This window comes from Ornithorhynchus anatinus, chromosome 14 (genome assembly GCF_004115215.2).
Source record: "Ornithorhynchus anatinus isolate Pmale09 chromosome 14, mOrnAna1.pri.v4, whole genome shotgun sequence".
Taxonomy (NCBI): domain Eukaryota; kingdom Metazoa; phylum Chordata; class Mammalia; order Monotremata; family Ornithorhynchidae; genus Ornithorhynchus; species Ornithorhynchus anatinus.
The window spans coordinates 46,365,973-46,386,200 of record NC_041741.1 but is presented as its reverse complement, the minus strand read 5'-3'; the positions used below and the strand labels follow the sequence as shown (position 1 = coordinate 46,386,200).

Below are 20,228 nucleotides of genomic sequence, written 5' to 3'. Positions count from 1 at the left end.
ACTTAGTGGTTACTTCTCTGAAGCCTTTACACATCAGAGGGTAAAGGGGAAAAGGAAAACCAGTAAATACTCTTGAAGAATAATAGTTTCTTGTTTTGTTTTTTGAAGGATACTTATTAAGCACTTACTGTGAGCCAAGAACTGTGCTTTGTGCTGGGGCAGATAAAAGATAATCGGGTTGGAAACGGCCTCTGTCTCACAGGGGGCTCACAGTCTAAGTAGAAGGGAGCAGGATTTAATTCCCATTTTACATATGAGAACAGGCACAGAGAAGTGACTTCCCCAAAGTCACACAGCAGACAAATGGGAGAGCCAGGATTAGAACCCAAGTTCTTGGATTCCCTGGCCCGTGCTCTTTCTACCTAGGTCATGCTCCTTCCCTGATTTTGTAGAAGGGGAGGGGGAGACCATGCTATTCCTTTTCTTAGATGAATTTCAATTACACTGATTTCACCTCATTTATAGGTGCTTAATTAATACTCGCTCACTGACAGACATCCCTTAATGGCAAGCGGTATGAGTGGATTCCCCATGCCTTATGCTGTACAAAGCAGATAAGATAAAAAGGACTTGGGGGTAATGGGGGCCAGAGACACTGAAGGGGATATGGGTAGAAGCTGAGAAAGTACCATGTCTCCCTCACTTAACCACAGAGACCAAGAAAGGCCGAGGGGGTGAAAGGGCAGAAGAGACGGCGGGGAACATCACAATGGACTGGTCAAGATAAGTAGGGATCTATCTGGTTTTCTGTACTCCCTGCAGGAGTCTTGCTTCTAATCAGTCGATCATATATATTGAGCACTACTATGTGCAGAGTGCTGTACTAAGCACCCGGGAGAGTACGAAATAACAGAGCTGGCAGATACATTTCCTGTCCACCATGAGCTTACAGTCTACAGGCATCAAGATCTATCTGTCAATATTTACTGGGCATCTATCGGGTGCAATGCATTATATTAAGTGCTTTAAGCCCCAGTAGAGGAAATCAAGATACGTAATAATACTAATGATGTATCTGTTAAGCACTTACTCTGAGACAAGCACTGTATGTAAGCGCTGGGGTAAATACAAGATAATCAGGTTGGACAGAGTCCCTTTCCACAGCAAGGAACCGGATTTAATCCCCATTTTACAGATGAGGAAAGTGGGAAGTGAAATGCCTTGCCCAAGGTGACACAGCAAACGAGGGGTGGAGTCGGGCTTAGAACCCAGGTCCTCTGGCTCTCAGGCCTGGGCTCTTTCGCTTAGGCCACGCTGCTTCTCTAATATGGAAAGAGAAGAAAAAATGGCCCAAGACACTGTAATAATATCATTTGGGTCAGGGTGACGTTGGGCTTCTCAGCGCAGAAGCCAATCTCCCAATTCCAATGCAACAACAGAAGAAAAACCTTGATGGCATGTAACCGAAAAGAATGTCTGGAGAAAGTGGGCAGGGAACGCCAAGTGGCTACTTGACAAATCCTCCAGGATGGGAACCAATCAGACTCTTCCAAAGGAAGCTCAAAGACCTAGGACTGAATGAATTTTGATAGGGCTGGGGCCTGCCAAAGAGGAGCAACGAAAAGTACAGCCAGACTCCTATTTATACTCGGTTCTCATGGATACGCAGTAGAGCCCAACTGATTTACTGTAGAATGAAAGAAAAAAACGGAAACAAAAGCTGAATGGATGTTCTGAGACCTTTCATCTGCTTCAAAGAAAATTTAAAAGAAAGCCTTGGGAGGAGTGACGAGGAGCTGAGACTGCATTGGTCCACTCGGAGCAGAGCTTCTATTGCTCTCGGTGCAGATGCACAAAAAGCATGAAACCAAAGTGTGCTCTAAGCTCTCCAAACCCAAGGAGCTCTCTACTAATCCAATACAAAAATCGCCTGTTGTCTCTCCGTCGTTTATGGAGATAAATGGTTTTGATCAAGCAACCCTGAAATGGCCCACTGGATTTATTTTTCTATAAAATTAGAAATGTCACCAGGTGGGTCGTCATCTCTGATTCTCCCAAAGCCTCTCCTACAGCCCTAGTGCTCAGAGAAGTGATTCCACAAGAAAAGGACCTGGGGGTTTAGGGAGGCGAGGAAAAGGGAGGAGAGAAGAAGGAGCAGGGGATTACAAACCTTTCTCTTCCCTCCCTTTTGGCCGTGACCCCCCGCCAAAGCCTCAACTTGATTTACAGGAGAGGGGCTAAATCCCAGTGAAGGTGGGGGACCAAGGGACCAGGCCATCTGTCTTCCACCCATCAGGGAGTGACCCACAATCAACCCAGATGGTCACACACACATACACACGTTCTCCTAGAGTCCCCTACACATACCAACTATGATGCTTTTGGGGGGGGTGGAGCAGAGTGGAAATGTGAAAGTAAAACTACCGTCCAACGCGGCTGCCTCCATCTCTACCAGCAACCAAGCCTGCCGTGGACTTCTAATAATTCATGGCGAGGCCCCGGCAGACTTGAGAGTGACTGCCCCTGACCCTTGTTTCACGTCCCATCTTCTTCCACTACTGCTCTGACCCAGGGAGATCTGTACTGGTCACTACATGGATGTCTTTTGGGGATTCTCGTTGGAAGGTCCAGTAGACTCTGCCTCTGCTTCCCTCCCGTCATGTCCCTAACATAGACTCTTCTTTACTCCTCTCACATTTGTAACACTTGGCTTTCTGCTACAGCCCAATAATGTCCTGCCTCCTACCACCAAAAAAGGAATCCAACTGCTTAATTTACAGTTCAGAACTACTCTATACCTAACCCCGTTGTATAATGTCTACAGTTTAACACTTACCATTTTTGTGCATATTGGCATCTTGTGTAGCTACAGAGGGTAGCCCTTCCATCATAGACGTCCACTGCTTAAAGCGAGACTCTGTTCCACCTTCCTTCCCTCCAACCATGCCATAATCCATGCCACTTGAGCCAAAGCCTGCAAGACAAAGAAATTATATATTTCTGCTCCCTTTGGAGTTTAAAAATACCCTGCCATATTAAAACTGGTGAGAAGAAAAGACATTGTATAATTCCCAAATCTTTTAACAGGTCCTCTGAATCTCAAAGTTTTTCCACTGGGTTTTCCCCCATTTAATGCCTGCTTTTAGCCAGTAAATTGCCGCTTCACTACCAACCCTGCCTACAACTTTCATCTGCCAAGACTCTCCACTAAATGACACAAACATACATAACCCTCTCAATACAAGCTCAGATCTAAAGTGCAGGCATGAGAAGGATTTCAACAGGTTGCATGGAAAGCCACTATCAGCATGATTACGCAATGGGATAACGTGATTTCAAAAGGGAGGAGAGCTAAAATAATGTGTAAATAAACATCCAACTAAAATTTTCACATCCCTAAACTTGTTTCTGGTCACTAAAAATTGGAGAAATTGACAATTGACCTTCAGCGTTTCTGACTCCAGAGTCCATGCCATCACCAGAAAAGCGTCAGGTGGCAGAGATGGATGATTTTTTTTTTTAACCCGTCCCTGGTGAGAGAGGAAATGTCTAGGTCCTGTTATATGACTCTAGGCTGACTGTCAACGGTATCCATATGGCTCTTCCCTTCTGGGTCCCACACCTATCTTCTCACTTTTACAAAATAAACAAGAATCTAAACTTAGGTATCTGGTAAAATTACTAAAGGTAAAATTACTATTAGGTAATAGGTGCTATTACCTAGGGGAGAATAGACTAAGAAGAATGTTTGAGAGGTAATGATTCTCCCTGCAGCTCAGGTTGGGTAGGGGCGGTGTTGAATTTCCCAGTGGGAATCTGGCCTGCCAGTCCCAGATGAGTGTCCCAAAAGACACTCAAACTGGATGGCAAAGCCATCAACCAGTGACAATTCGCCTGAAGGCATCTGGGCTGTCAGTACAAAAATGACCTGACCGCTGCTGGATCGACTAGTCTTCTTCAAGATTACCATCACAACGTCCCACCTTTGGAAAGTACTCCGGGCCACGCTAAGACCACCCCCTTCCCATAGCGTGGCTGACTGATTAACGCACCGGACTGGTTCAGGAACTTGGAGAAAACAAGCAGTTTTACTAGTGCAGCTGCAACCCACAGACTTCCGGGTTTCCTGGGACCACACCACCGCTCGGCGTCGTGGGTCTCCCGGCAGATCCGAAGAATCAAAACCGGCTGACCAGGCGGTTTTTTGGAGGGACCCAGCGGTCATGTCCTTCACTACTTACCAGAACCGTATCCAGGTATTTGCCCTTTGGTTTGTAGGTCTGAGAGCCCCACATTCAAAGCGTTGGGTACCATATTGTCCAAGTGGGGCTTGGGCCCAACGGGGTGGGATGGCGAGTGCTTCATACTAGGCTGCCTCTGCTGCTGCTGCTGGAGAGCACTCACCATTCGAGCAAGCTACAAACCAAATAATCAATCCATTAATCAGTCGCCTTTACCAAGCACTTACTGTCTGCAGAGCAGCACTTTAGTACGCAATTGGGAGAGGACAACATGACACCATGGCAGTCACGTTCCCTGCCCACAACGAGCTTAGGGTGCTGTGGGGTAGTTATTGATATAAATTAATGAATGACTGACAGGGTCAGTAAGCAATGCGGGGATGGGAGTGCGGTGAATCTCAAAGCCTCAGAGGATACAGATGAAAGTGGATCCAAAAGAAGATACAAAGAAGATCAAAGGATACAGGTGACATGGAGGGAGAGGGAGGCGGGGAAAAGAGGACTAAAGCAGGGAGCGCCTCTTGGAATCGGGGAAGTCCAGAGGCGGACAAAGGAGTGAACGTGGGAATGGAGGCTGGGCTTCCCGTGAGAACAGGGGCTTCAGAAAAGGGGTGATTTGGTTCAACAACGGTGCTCACCTGTTGCTCCTGCTGCTGGCGGACAGCTTGAGAAATCTTCCTCTGGTTCTGTAGCAGCTGCTGCTGTTGCTGCTGCTGAAGGAGAAGCTGACATGCCTGGGAAGCAGGGAGAAGATGGGACGACAAGGGCTTACGGCAGCTAGAAAGCACTTTGGAACAGGAATTAACTGCAGTTTGCTAGGAAAGAGATCAATGGATAAAGCACTGGAGGGATTCAATTTCCTTTCTTATTTTTCACAAAATCAGAACAAAAACCCAAATTTCCAGGACATGTATAGTTATTTATCTACATGAATAGATTGCTACGTGGAGTCCCCAGGGCACTCACAGAGTGCAACGGAGTGTTCGAGTTTAAGATGGGAAAATCATTACGCATTTGACTTTTGACATTACTATTCAAAAGGCACACTGGAAGTGATCGAGATCTTCCCGTTTGAAGACAGTCCTAGGTGGTGAGATTTAGTCCATTTGGGTGGCTATTCTAAAAACAACACAGAGCTAGTAACTCCTGTTTTACAGATGAGGTAATGGAGACCCAGAGAGGTTAAGTGACCTTCCAAGGTCACACAAAAGATACGTGGTGGGGCGGCTGGAATTAGAATTCAAGTCCTCTGACTACCAGGCCTGGGCTCTTTTTACTAGACCACGCTTTTTCTAGACCCTGAGATCCTGGCACAGGGTCAAAAATAGGATCCAGGGATCTCCGCACTCCTGTGCCTCAGCTGGGGAATGGGGATGAGTTAAGGAGTCCACATTGTACATCTATGATAACCACAAATGCAAATCAGCAAAACCCAAGAGGTGGAACAAACCCAGAGGAAGCAAACAAAATCCCCATTTTGCAGAGAATCCTTTCAGGCCCATGGAGTGGATCGGCTACTTACCAATTGAAACTGGGGGATCTGTGGAAGCTGGCTCAGCATGGCAATTTGTTGAGGAGACAACTGGGGCCCCATGTTGAAAAGACCTGGATTCAGGCCACTGTTGGGAAACTGCTTGAGCATGGAGGCAGAAACCTACCGAGAAATCCACAGGAAATTCAAGACAACTGCTCAAAACCATAGGACCAGAAATGAACCTCTGTACACCACATTCCCCACCCCCTCATTATTTTCAAACCATCTCAAGCAATGACAGAGTGCTGAACACAGTGCTCTGCACACAGTAGGCACTCAACAAATGCGACTACCTGAATGACAGACAAAAAGCTCTATAAACCCAATGAATAATAAAAAAGCTTAACTGAATGAATTAGGATACATTTTCACCCACTACAGCCCAACACGACTACAGAGTATACAACTTCCAGTTGCGATGCAAAAGTAGATCAAGATTGCTTTAAGTAAACATGGATATATTAAAATAAGAGTACCACGAATCTATATAAAGTTGAGATTTATAAGAAAATGACCTAAAATACTAACAAGCAAAGTGTTTCATTTCCATTTCAAGCACTCCCCCGCTCAATTCCTCTCTCCTGCATTCACATTTGGCTCCACTATTCTGTTTCCCAAACTAAGTTCCAGGTAAAGGTTTTTGGTGGGCCACATCTTTCATTTCACTGGGCATGGAGCCCCTATTTGGAGCACACTCCTATCAGAGATGGCAGCAAAATCTCCAGCCCTGGACTAGCAGTTGGGAGTCCCCTTCGCACATTATACCCTCAACTAAAGCAGCTGAGGGCTGGAGTTCAAGAAATGCAATTCACAGTAACTGAGGAAATGTATCTGCTTGTTAGCCCTGGGGCAACCTAGTTGTACGTTTAGGTAGTGGCTAAGGGCCTCGCTCATGTAATTGCTCAGCTATCTGAGGAATGGTGCGCGTTCCATTTCTTCTCAAACTTCCTCCCTCAGGAAGATGGGGAGAGGGAGGCAAGGGAGAGAAGAAAAGTTACTAAAAACAGAGCTTTCGGACACAATGTCCCATTGACTCAAAGTATTCTGGGCTCAAACTACTATAACAAAAACAGTGTGCTTACTATGCGTTCTGCCCTATCCTGGGGTGGACCTAAGATAAAGTGATAGGACAGTCTCTGTCCCATATATTCCAAGTGGGAAGGAGAACAAGTATTTGTCCCCATTTTACAGATGAAAAAACGGAGGCCAAGAAGAGGTTACGTGAGTCGCCCAAGACCCCACACCACAGGTAAGTGGCAGAGCCAGGATTAGAACCCAGATTCTCTGACTCCAAGACCAAGCCTTTTCTATTAGGCCACACTGTTGCCTCTTTAAAGTTTTGGAGTTATATTTACTGAGCGCTTACTGTGCAGAGCACTGTATTACAAGTTAGGCGAGTACAATGAAACAATCCACGGACACATTCCCTGCCCACAAGCGTACATCCTCTTCAAATAACTAATCATTTTTTACATTTCTGAAAGTGGGCTCTTCATTTTTTTCAGATGACCTGAAGATATCACTAATCAATTTAGGATAATGTTTAATGCATTTAAAAAGAACACACAAGGACTCTAACACCCGCCAACCCCTGGGGGTAAAAAAATAAACAAAGGCAAGATTTGATACATCATTACAGAAACTTGGATTACTGACACTGGCACCAGGCGTCCCTTGAACTGAAATTATAGCAACAGATAAAACCACTTTTCTGTCCACTAATGAATTCCATGATGGTGTCGAGGGCTTTACCTTTTGAGATTTCATGACCATAAAAATGACTTACCTGGGGAGAGAGAAACTGGGGAGGCACTTGTGCCCGGAGATTAGGGGAGGAGTTCAGTGGCTGCACAGGTGTGTGCATACCCCTTGATTGTGCTGTGCTATTTCCAAACAAACCATGATTGCCACCCTGCCAAAACAAGGAAGGCAGTGAATTTTAAGATGCTTCAAAAGGTAAGACACAAACAAGTTCTGGTTAAGGTCTCAATACTCACCCTGAACCCTGCTATCAAGAGTGCGCTTAATGCAGTTATGACAGAGCTGATCATCTAAATTAAACTCTCCTACTGTGTACTCAGTTGCCAAAGTTGGAACGTTTTACCACATAATTATTGGGGTTGGAGGAGAAGAGAGGGGAATGGCAAGAGAGGGGGTGGGGGCGTGTCAGAGAGCGATACCATGGAGCAGTACCAGAACAATGTCTATTTATGGAAAGAACATGAGGTTCTTAGGATAAAGTGGTTCCAAAATGGGAACCTCCAGGTTTGGAAAAACACCAGGATGTGATTCATTCATTCATTCACTCACTCATTCAACCGTATCTATTGAAGTCTCTCATCTTGAAAGATGGAGGAGGTCCACCCAGAAATGAAGTCATGGGCAGGGATCCGTAGCTTATTCATTTATATCTCCTGTCTCCCCATCTAGACTATAAACTTGTTGTGGGCAGGGAGCATGTCTTACCAACTCTGTTGCACTGGACTCTTCCAAGCGCTTAGTACAGTGCTCTGCACAGAGTAGGCGTTCAAATTCCACCGATAGGCTGATTGATCGTGTCTATTAACTCTATTAGATTGTACTCTCCCAAGCACATAGTACAGGGTTCTGCACTAAGTGCTCACTTAAGTACCACTGATTGAGAAGCTGGGAGAAGGAATCAACCTCAGCAAGTCCAGGTGTTTGGAGGGATTTTTATGGTCCTCTTAGGATGAACGGGGGGAAACATTGAGTATGTAGCAATTTACTGTAGCACTTAACTGAAACTGTAGAAAGAACACTAACAAAAAATTTTAAATATGTGGACCACTGAAAATGTGAAAACCACATAGTAATTAAAGCTTATGTCACCAGACAAGGGATAAGCTATGAACCTCTGCCACAAGAAATTATATGCTGCCTTTTTAAGGGGACTCTGTTTTGCTAATTATTCCACTTTTGCCTCATTAATCAGGGAGAGAAGGACAGGCACACGATAGGGTGGAATGCAGAAAGGTCTTGTCTGAAAGAATGACACTTTCAGTTGGGTGACAGACGGTCCATCCCGATGAGAAAAAACACAGCTCGGCCAAAACATCCTACTACAAATCAAGATGCCTTCTTTTTCTGATTATGGTCAGAACCTCTGTTTCCATGTCCTGCTGATATTACCAGAAAGGGGGAACTGTCTGAATGGTACCTGTGTAGGAAATTTCCTCCCCTTAAAGAGGCAGGCTCCTGGTGGAGAGTCCTGGGCAAACTATGGATCGGACCTTAAATTAACAGCAAGGTTTTCAAATATGACTTTTCTGCTTGGGGGCAGGTGGGATTGAGGGCTCTGGAGAATAAATATGCTCCACTTGGCTTTCTTCATTTTGACAGGGCTAGCCTCCATTTTCTTGGGCCAGAAGTGGCAATTCCCTCAGGATTCTTTTTTCAATGTTTTATTAGCTTGCTCTTGAGTCCCTTCCAAAAACCTTCAACCTCGCTTTGATTTCTGAAATTTGTGATAGGTAAGTTCAGGTCATGAGTTATGAAGAAACAGCTTTCCTACATTTTGTCATCACAAACTGGTCATTTCTCCCTGCGGCAGCTGTCTATGCAGAGATTCATCGAGCAGCTATTCGGCAGCATAAAACAAACAGAATCACGTGGCTCCCTAACACCGTACTGAAAAACCGGGAAAAAACAGCACGGTCAAATGAAATACAAAGCTTTATCAATTGTAATGTTTGAAAGTTGGTTCATTCTTTACATATATGTGAACCTTTTCTTTTTTTTTTTACGCATATGTCTGTACAAGAATGAACCATCGGATCCACATTCTGGAAGTTATCTCAATTACCGTCTTAGCCATCACAAACAGGTTTCAGAAATAACTGTCTTTGCCTGTACATTTCCAAATTTCAAGGGAAATGATTAGGCTGGCTTCAATATTTTATGTTCTGCAAAATTCTTTTTTGGCTTTTAAATATTTGTTAAGCACTTACAATGTGCCAGGCACTGAATTAAGTGGTGGATTGTCTTGAAAAATACAGACGTATTTTCATGTCTTTTCCACCCAAGAGTAAATATTAGACTGGGGAAACTACATTATGACAAATTAAAGCTCTAGGGCAGCTGCCGGAAGCAGTGGAATATCTAGAATATCTGCGTTTACTAAGCCAAAATAACTGACCTTGGTGGACCTGACATGCCCAGAGAAAGAAGTAGTAATAATAATACTATTTGTTAAATGCTTACTATGTGTCAAGCACTGTTTTAAGCACTGGGGTAGACACAAGCTAACCAGGTGGATGTAGTCCCTTGTCCCCATTTTGCAGCCAAGATAAACTGAGGCCTAGGGAAGTAAAGTCACTTGCCCAAGGTCACACAGCAAATAAGAGGCAGAGTCGGGATTAGAACCCAGGTCCTTCTGACTCCCAGGTCCATCCTCTATTCACTAGGCCATGCTGGTTTTCAAGTAAGTGAAATCCACAGAATCCGCTTCCCATAGGTCACGCAACAGTCCCAGTACGGTTTGCCAGTTAAATTTCCAGAGGCTAAAGAGCAACAGTTTTTAGGGCATAGTAATCACTTCAATGCCTGGAGGGCTTCAGTTATGATAATAAACCTATTGTCAAGGAGCTATCTTGGAATTACAGTCCAAGTATGATGAAATCCCAGTCCAAATCACAATGGAGCCACTGCGAGGTAGCTGACAGAACCCTGCCGGGGTACCCCCTTTCCTACGGATAGTGAAAGCAAAACGCTAGCCGACTTTCTAATCTTGCGTCTACGGCATGATTTTTTCTTGGAGCTCTGCCAAGCCCTGCTCCAGCAGAGGGGCTGTTTAATTCAACCTAAGACTTATATACCCGCAGTTTGACTGTCATCCATTTCCCCCCTAAACAGAGAAATGAGACAAAATATGTATGCTTAACTAGTACTGGGATTAAAGTTGCCTTTTAACACTCTGACATTCTAATTGATGCATCTGAAACCTAAAGCACAACTATGTCAAAAGAAAACACTTTGAAGACTCAGCGAGGTTCCTAATGAATTTTGCAGGTGCTGCTCACGATTGTTTAGAATTCTCGGTAAAAGAGTTGTCCTACTCTTGGTGACGAGAACTATTAATACTACAGTAATTTGTCACCTTCACCTCTCCAAAATCATAAATAATGTATTAGTGGCCCCGGGTCCCAAAAGAGTGTCACGTTTGTGCGTCTATACACACATATATCCAGACGATAATATTAGTTTGAAAGAAATATGAAGGAAAGAAAAATCATCATTCCAAGCCATACTCATAGATATTAAGTGATGGGCTGTGTCAGTGGCCAGCAATCCAAGCTGCACTTTAGAATTCCCGGGGAGTTGTCCTACTCTTGGTGACGAGAATTATTAATATTACAGTCCTTATTTGTCACCTTCACCTCTCCAAAATAAATAAATCATGGATTAGTGGCCCCGGGTCCCAAAAGAGTGTCACTCTGGGCGTCCGGGACAGTCAATCAACCACGTGCCTAAGACAGACAATTGACGCGCTAAACGGCAGGCCAGGGCCAAAGCTAGGTCACAGCCAATACTTAGAAGTTTGAGGAGGCCTCCTTACTTGTCTAGCGGCGAAGTTTTGGGGGTTGAGCCCTGTGCCGATTGCTCCAAGGCTGACGTTGGATAGTGTGGAACCAGAGGGAGACAGCTTGTAGCTGGGAGAAGGGGAGAAGGGAGAGCAGGGAGCCTCATCCCCAAGGCACCCATCTTGATTGGAGAAAGGCAAAGTCAGCTGAAGCAGGAGTTAGCCAAACACAATAGGTGTTGGTTAGTGAAGCAACAGAATGCAAGAGGGGGTAGGGGATGGGGAAGAGAGAAACACCAGGAATAAGCAAAGTTAATTTGTTCTAGAACAACGAGGACACATTTCCCACTTGATAAAAGCATCAGCGTTTTGCTTAGAAAGGCACCCTCTGACAACTAATGCCGTGGAGTTTTGTTCTTGCCCTGCACCCCCTGGAAGACAAAACCGCCTGATGATTTTTTGGTTTTGTCCTGGACTCGCTCAAACTGACCACGTTCATCACTGTAACTACTAAAACTGAGGCTGGCAAACCTTACTGATAGACTTTTCTATGTTTGACGCCTCTAATCAACAGGATCGGCATTGCACCGGCTCTAGAAACTTCCATTCGTTAGCCTTTCCCCTAGGTCAGGACAAGGAGTAGGAGTAACGCAGGGCCTGACCAGAGTAGGGGAATCAAGCCGCGATAAATGATCAAACTGAGGCCTCGAAAATGGAGTTTCTGGCCCAAGTCACCCAGTGGACTGTTTACAGGACATAAATCAACGAGATAATTGTTCAGTCCTCCCTAACTTCAACTGGACTTTGCGGGTACAGCCCCCTTTTCTGAGGTGGCCAAAAAATGACATTCAATTTATTTCATGGGTTTCACGAGTTAAAAAATATCAAAGAGAGAAGATCTACAATAGTGAAAAAATAGATACTTTGAATCCAGTCTGTACACCTCATAGGCTGCTTCTATTGTCCATTCAAGTTATTGTTCTCCCCAAAGGACTTTATTAGTAAAGGGGTCTTAGGTTTTAAATGTATCCCGAAAAATGTCACCGAAACTCAATATCAACCTATCATCCAGCTGGATAGGAAGACGTGGCGACATCACAAAAATCTGGAACTTAATGTTATTTAATAATTCTCGCCAGCACAACTCTTCCAATAGCTAGGGAGACATTTCCCTTTCACAGAGAAAATGAAAATGGTTGTTTCCCACCCAATCAGCAAAATAGACCCCTTCCTAACCTACGATTCTCATTTTATTGAAATTTTTCTACCAAGTTCCTTACCGTAACATCCATGGGCCCAGCTGGTCTCAGGTCACCGTCTAGAGCCTTATACATTGTTTTTCATGTCCATTTCACCATTCGATGCTCTTAGAATCAACAATCCAAAGCAGCAACTGAGAATAACTTTCATGCAAATAGGATTTCACTCACCTTCTCAAAATAAGGCCCACTGTCTGTGGTTCCCATGTCTTTGGAATTGGGTGGACGGAACACAGATCGATCCTTTCTCATTATATCATTAAAATCCCCGAGATTCATGGCTCGCTTATCCACATCAAATTTCTTATCGGGTAGGCTTCCTGGAAGACCACAAAACAAAAGGGAAAAGTCAGTTGTCCATCCTCGTGCCTGGTCCACAAGAGCAGGGATTCACCATAAGATTCAAAGGAACCACTGGAAAAACAGCAGTTTCACCCGGAAATTTGCAGCATTGATCCCTAGTGAGGGTGGTCGGCATTTGAGCCGTGATACCTTAATACAGAACACAGCAACGATTCTGTGTTCATATGACCCAGCATTTGTGACAAGTGAACATCCTGAATAGCTCTGTGTGGTCAATAGCAGAAACCTATGCCCCTTACAGAGCAAAATTCTGGAACTCAATTCAAGCCCCCTAAATGAGGACCTGCTATCTAATGAGAAATTCCGATGGGCTTGGCCTCACTCTGGAGAAGTAGTGTGGCCTAGTGGATAGAGGACAGGCCCAGCAGTCAGAAGGACCTGGGTTCTAATCCCAGCTCCACCTGAAAGGCTAATGAATGGAAGTTTCTCGGGTAACGTCACTGGGCCTCGGTGACCTCACTGCAAAATGGGGATTAAGAATATGAGCCCTGTTACTTTAAAGAGGTATGACCCAACTTGGAGCATGATGGAGAACCCCATTCTGAAGCGGAAGCAGACGTGGGAGGGGCAGAGGGGTGCCCACCTTCCACTCCATGTCCTCAAGTTTCAGTAGCTTCCCTTTCCCGGGGTTGTTCATTTTGGCACAGAGTGGGAAACAACATGGCAGTCGGAAATGGGGAGGAGAACAGGACATGTGAGTAGGCAGAGGTTGCGGAGGATGAATGGAGAAGGAGCCTAGGTATGGCGGCACAAACTCTTCTTTCCCCTCGGCCTGAGGGCCATCCTGAGTTACTCTCAGCCTCTCTCTGAAAGCAGCCAGGGGAAATGAGGGCAACGGTATTTACAGGTGAGGGGCAAATGGCAGAAATTAGACAAAGACAGCAAAATGAACACTGATGGCCTGCAGGCAAGCCCTACATGCCTGGGGCTGGGATGCAACGACTTATTTTTTTTTAATGGTATTTGTTAAAGGCTTACTATGTGCCTGCCACTGTTATAAGTGCTTTGGCAGATACAGGATAATCAGGCTGGCCAAGTTCTATGTTCCACATGGGACTCACAGTCTTTATTCCTATTTTAGAGATGAGGGAACTGAGGCTCAGAGAAGTGAAGTGACTTATCCAAAGTTAGAGAGCAGACAAGCAGTTAGAACCCAGTCCTTCTGACTTCCAGGCCTATGCTCTTTCCGCTACGCCATGCTTCTTCTAGTCATTACAATCATTACTAATTTAACGTCCTGACATTTACAACAGGGGTGCCTCTAAATGACTGAAGTGAAATCTATTCACTCTTAGAAGCACTGAAATACTAGATGTGCTATGTGAAAGACATATGCAATAAAAGCACATTAGACAGAGTACATTCATCGGAGGGTTTCCAGCTCCCTGGAAACAGGCTTTCTCCACTACTCCTGTCCTGGGTTTCCTGTCCCCTCTGACATGCCAAACTGGGGCCAAATAGTCAAACATCAACCACATATTTCAGCCCCACTTTCTATCTGCTAGTAAACAAATGCACCTGACAAGGGACCCTATTTTCCTTAGAAAACAGGGCAAACTGTCACGAGTCTGATTTAAGTACTAGGTTCTTCCAGTCCTTTTGCACACAATAAGCGCTCCACAAATACGACCGAATGAAATATGCCTCAAAGTACTATGATGTTTGGAAGGTTTACTCTTTTGATTATAATAGTATTAGTAATAACAACCATAATACCAATAACAGTGGCATTTAATTGCTTACTATGAGCCAAGGACTGAGCTGAGATAGATACAAAACAATCAGACCAGACTCAGTCTTTCCCACATAGGGCTCACGGCCTAAGTGGGAGGGAGGACTCGTATTTAATGCCCATTTTTGCAGAAGAGGAAAATGAGGCACAGAAGTCAAGCAACTTGGCCAAGGTCCACCACAGGCGAATGGCAAAGCCAGGATTAAAATCCCACATCTCTGGTATCCTAGCCCTGTGCTCTTTCCACTAGACCGCACTGCTTCTCTCTGTTGTCTTCTTACAGTTCGAAGCTACATCCTGGCAAAGGCATACTACCGACGCTATTTATGTAGCAGGGGTGCCAGCTTACAGTGTAGCATTCCACCTCTAGCTAAAGGCAAGCCCAGGTGAGCCCAACTTCACAACACAACACGTAGAGTAACAAGGGATCATAGTCATCTTAATGAAGTGATACACACCGACAGACAAATCCATTTTACTGCCCGGATTGTCCTCAGGTTGACTCTGAAAAAGGAAAACAAAACAAGAGTTCAGTCCATTACGGCTAAATATGCAAGTACCTGAATTGCAGGTGTACATCCCAAGCATGATCTAAACGAAGGAAGACAGCCTCCTATCAAACCTGAAACATACTAACTGGCTGGGCTTGCTTAAGGAATCTCAATTAATTGAATTCAATCACCAAACACAATTAATCAGTTCATCATATTTGAGTATTTACTGTGTTCAGAGTAAGCACACTTGGAAGAGTACAATATAACAGAGTTCCCTGACCGCAAGGAGCTTATATGTCTAGAGGGGGTAATAGGCATTAATATAAATTATGGATATGTACACAGGTGCTATGAAATTGGAAGAGAGGTGAATAAAGGGTGCAAATTCAAGTGCAAGGGCAACACAGAACGAAGAAAATAAAGCCGTACTTTCCCCGGCGACTCGTTCTCCCTCTGGGTCACCTATGGCCTTGGACCGGTGACCTTTGAACATTTGATATTTGCTTCACCCTCGACCCCACAGCACTTATGTACATATATTTAAATGATTTATTATACCTTATTTATTCATACTTATGTCGGTCTCCCCCTGTAGCCTGTAAGATCATTCTGGGCAGGGAACGGTTCCACTAATTCTGCTGTATTGTATTCTCCAAATGTTTGGAACAGTACTCTGCACATAATAAGTGCAGAGCAAACACCACTCATTGACTGAAGAGGAAAGAAGGGCTTAGTTGGGGAAGGCCTCTTGGAAGACTTGTGCCTTCAATAAGGCTTTGAAGGTACAGAGAATGAATGTCGAATAAGAAGAGGGAGGGCGCTCCAGGCAAGAGGCAGGGTGTCGGTGAAAAGTTAGGTGTGAGAGAGACAAGATTGAAGTAGTTGAGTAGGTTGGCATTAGAAGAACGAAGTGTGTGGGATGCAGTGTAGTGGGAAATCAGGGAGGTAAGTAGGTGGTAGCAAGGTGATTGAGTGGTTTAAAACCGATGGAAAGCATTTTCCGTTTGATGTGGAAGTGACTGGGCAACCACTGGAAGTTCTTGAGGAATGGGGACATATGGACTGAATGGTTTTGCAGAAAAATGATCTGGGCAGCTGAGAAATATGGACTGAAGTGGGAGAGACAGGAGGCAGGGTGGTCAGCAAGGAGGTCACCACTAATCATGGTGGGATGGGATAAATTCTTGGATTAACATGTTAACAGTCTGGATGGAGAGGAAAGGGTAGACTTTAGCGACATTGTGAAGGTAGAACAGCCAGGATACAGCGATAGATTGAATAGGTGGGTTGAATGTGAAAGATGAGTCGAGGACAACACCAAGGTTTCGGACTACAATTTTTATATGGGCAATAATTACTAGAAAATATTATTAAGTGGCAGAAATAACAAACAACTGTTTTAAAAAAATAAACTCTACCTTGATCCTCTGGTTCCAGTGGTCCAGGGATCAAATTCTGGGGAATAGCACCTGTTGCTGACACCCCGCTCGTTCTTGTGACTTGACGAGCAATTAGATCTTGAAAGGTGCAGGCAACCTAACTTGGTTTTCTGTTGGAGAGGAATAGTGTCTCCAAAACATTCCCAAAAGGACAAAGGCCCACAAGTGATCCCATTATACTTATGCACAAACTTGTGGGTTTTGGGGGGGGGGGGGGGTTTGGCCCTGGGGGAAGCCTAGGAGGCAAACAAAGGAGTAATCTTAATCTGGTACAGTAGAGGCCAGAAAAACTCCTTCAGCAATCTAAGGTTTTTTGCCTGGAGGAAGAAAGCAAAATCATATTCTGAAGTTTAACTGATTAAAAAAAAAATCCCCCAAATTTAAATGTTGTAAAACTTTGGTGGGGAAGCACAGATGGAAGGGTACTAAGACTAAATTACATAATTAGAAGTTACCCGATCACTAGACCATAAATTTTACCTAATCACAAACCATACCTAGTGGTTTCTGCCAGCCATGGCCCTTATCTAAGGATTCTACCAGGGGAGAAAGGTGAATGTTCAACACTTGAGGGAAAACTTACGAGCAATCCCATATTTGAAAACTGCTTGGATAGAGGGTTCATCCATGAATCGTTGTTTCCTCCTTTCAGTGAGCACTAAAGAAATGAAAGAGGATTTCAGAATTGGAAAATAGTTCTTCACTAGCCCAAACCCATGAACCACAGTGTCCTCCCCCTATGATATTTGTTTAGTCTTCCATCTATCTTGGTCATTTCCCTTGAGGCTCCAGCCTCACCCCACTTATCTCCTTATCAGGAAGTTGGGACAGAGGCAAATGGAGTTTCAGGACAGGCCAAATGACAACTGACTTCAGTCTACTGGAAATCTCGCATCGCCACATTTCCCTGAGCTACAAAATTATCGACCCGAAAAAGCTCACCAAAATTCACCTTCTGAATAACACCACTCTGGCAATAAAAAGGACTGTTTGCCACGTTCAAATCGCTACAAAGAGGTTTCAAGGTAAATATGTTTGAGGCCCACCTCAGTCTATTCAGATCACACGAACACAGACTGATTCAAAATAGCCAGTACAGTCGGTGAGTGTGTACTTTTCGAGTCGTGCAGATTAGATATCAGGCTTTCTATAAATAACATTTTACAAGCCACAGCTTTACGACTGGAGCAATCTCTATATTCTCTGCAACCCAATTTTGCCTCTTTTGGGGGAAACAAAGGTCCTGGCTATAAGCAGGTATTATTGTAAAAACAGGGCTCTCTTGTCAGGTAAACTTGCATTATAACTGCTCAGTGAGTCTGTTTAAGTAGAAACCTTCTTTGAGCAAAACTACTACTGCAAATCGAAACTACAACGGCAAATTGGCCGTCTATTATTTGAAGTGGGCTTTCCTGTAACTTTCCATTCTTTCAGCTGCTTCGTTTGCAATCAACCCTGTGCTGAACTGGCTTTCAGTTGGGTCCCATTGTGATTCTGCAAATAATTGAAAAACAAAACCAGAAGCAGAATCGGCAGCTCAAGGATACAAAGTGAGCAGAAAGGAAAGTTTTCTAGAAGATTGTTTTTGTGAATAGGGGAGACAAAAACGCTTCTTCAAAACACATAATAATATTGTCAAAGAGAACATGTGCATGCTAAAACGTCAATTAATATAAAATAGAAACGAAACTTCAAGTATTAAGACTCTTTGAGAGACTAAAAATGGTCAAAAGAGAAACTATCAATGCATTCTGAAATGGGAGCCTGGGGGGCCCTGGAAGTCTAACATTGACCACTGAGAAATCCACCTGCTGCCTTGAACATGGCAGAGTTACCAAGCTGAGGCTGAATCTGCAAAAGCAGTTTCTCTTACAGACACAAAAGGAAGAGGAGATTGATGGAAACCCAATATAAAATTATTTTTTTTAATGGAATTTAAGGCCTTACTATGTTCCAGATACTGTACTAAGCGCTGGGGTAGATGCAAGCTAATCAGATTGGCCACAGTCCCTATCTATTAATTGTATCTATTGAACGGTCACAGTGTGCAGAGCACTGTACTAAGCACTTGGGCAGTACAATACAACAAAATTAGCAGATACGTTCCCTGTCCATAATGATAGTACAGTAGAGGGAGGAGGAGAATTTAATCCCCACTTTACAGATGAGGAAACTGAGGTACAGAGAAGTGAAGTGACTTGCTCAAGGTCACACAGCAGGTAAATGGCAGAGATGGGATTAGAACCCAGCTGTACTTATTGGTAGGATATAATGCCATTATTACTTTTTACTTTGCACTTCTTGGACTCTGCCCCTGTGAAAACTGCAGAATGGGCTACTCTTACAAGACTCCTCTCTCCCCCTCAAAATAATCTTGAGCCTTTTTACAAGAAGTTGGTGCAATGGGTCTCCAGTGAACATGCTTTCCAAATGACAAAACCCAATTTAAGTTTCACTATGCAGTACGGTTATACCTTTGCAGTCGTTTCAAAAAGTACTGCCACAAATCACTTTACCCCCACCTCGAAAAATGCAACTCTCTCAAAATATAACAGGCTCTGTTGGAGCAGAGAAAAATAAAATTGAATAAAGATAATTAAAAAATAAATAAATAAAAGACTAGGCTCAGTCACGTAAGGGCCAAGGCCAGCCAGACAACTGCAGCGTGAAGCGTTTCTCCCACTATCAAACATTTACTGAGTGTCTGCGGGGTGCAAACCACCACACTAAGAGGTTGCTTGGGAAAGTACAATATAAGAGTTGGTAGAAACGTTCCCCGACCACAACCAATTTACTGGTTAGAGGGGGAGATAGACATTAATATAAATCAAGCACATATGTGCTGTGGGTACTGAGGGAGGGGTAAATAAAAGGGTTCCAATTCAATTGCCAGGGTGACAGAGAAGGGAGTGGGAGAAGAAGAAATGAGGGCTTAGTCGGAGAAGGCCTCTGGGAGGAGATATGCTTTTAAAACTAAACTCCTTATGAGCAGGGAGGATGTCAGCCAACTCTACTGCAATGTACTCTCCCAACTGCTACGAACAGCGCTCTGCACGGCAAGAGAAGCAGCACGGCCTGGTCGAAAGAGCACGGGCTTGAGAGTCAGAGGACCTGGGTTCTAATCCCGGCTCTGCCAACTGCTTGCCGTGTGACTGTGGGCAAGTCGCTCAACTTTTCTCTGTGCCTCAGTTCTCCTCTTCGCCCTCCTACTTAGTCTGTGAGCTCAACACGGGATAGGGACTGTGTCCAATCTAATTCACTTGTATCTACCCTACTGCTTCGAACAGTGTTTGACATAGGGCTTAAATTAAAAAGAAATAATAGTAACAATAAAAAAAATTAAAAAGAGCTCCCTCAAGTCCACCGATTGATTCTGGCCAGGAGGCCCCTGGGAACAAGGAGAAGCTGTCCATCACCTCACCAACACAGCCCAAAGTGCAAAAAACTCTGAATAGCCTTGCCTGGAGGGGAAGGGGACAATAAGAAAGACTGAAACTGCTCCTTTAAGACTATGAGCCCCACGTGGGTCAGGGGTTGTGTCCAACCTGATTTGCTTGTATCCGCCCAGTGTGAGGGCTGTGTCCAACCTGATTTGCTTGTATCTGCCCCAGTGTGTAGTCCAGTGCCTGGCACATAGTAAGCGCTTAACAAATACCACAATCATTATCCTTTGGTCACTACGTTCTG

At 44.3% G+C, this 20,228-nt stretch overlaps 1 protein-coding gene across 6 annotated transcripts in view; it reads right to left on the bottom strand.

The window, feature by feature from the left end:
- The window catches only part of TNRC6B (trinucleotide repeat containing adaptor 6B), a 167,657-nt gene that overhangs the window by 12,317 nt on the left and 135,112 nt on the right, over positions 1-20,228 (bottom strand). For 5 of the 6 annotated variants that reach the window (XM_039914020.1, XM_029078919.2, XM_029078920.2 and 2 more), the window contains 8 exons: positions 17,125-17,199; positions 15,067-15,112; positions 12,685-12,833; positions 7,502-7,627; positions 5,704-5,835; positions 4,820-4,915; positions 4,182-4,356; positions 2,777-2,914 (listed from right to left, as the gene is read on the bottom strand). In XM_039914020.1, the coding sequence (XP_039769954.1) occupies positions 2,777-2,914; positions 4,182-4,356; positions 4,820-4,915; positions 5,704-5,835; positions 7,502-7,627; positions 12,685-12,833; positions 15,067-15,112; positions 17,125-17,199 (937 nt within the window). Of the gene's footprint in view, positions 1-2,776; positions 2,915-4,181; positions 4,357-4,819; positions 4,916-5,703; positions 5,836-7,501; positions 7,628-11,290; positions 11,462-12,684; positions 12,834-15,066; positions 15,113-17,124; positions 17,200-20,228 lie in introns of all 6 variants that reach the window. The other variant, XM_039914022.1, reaches the window with a different exon arrangement.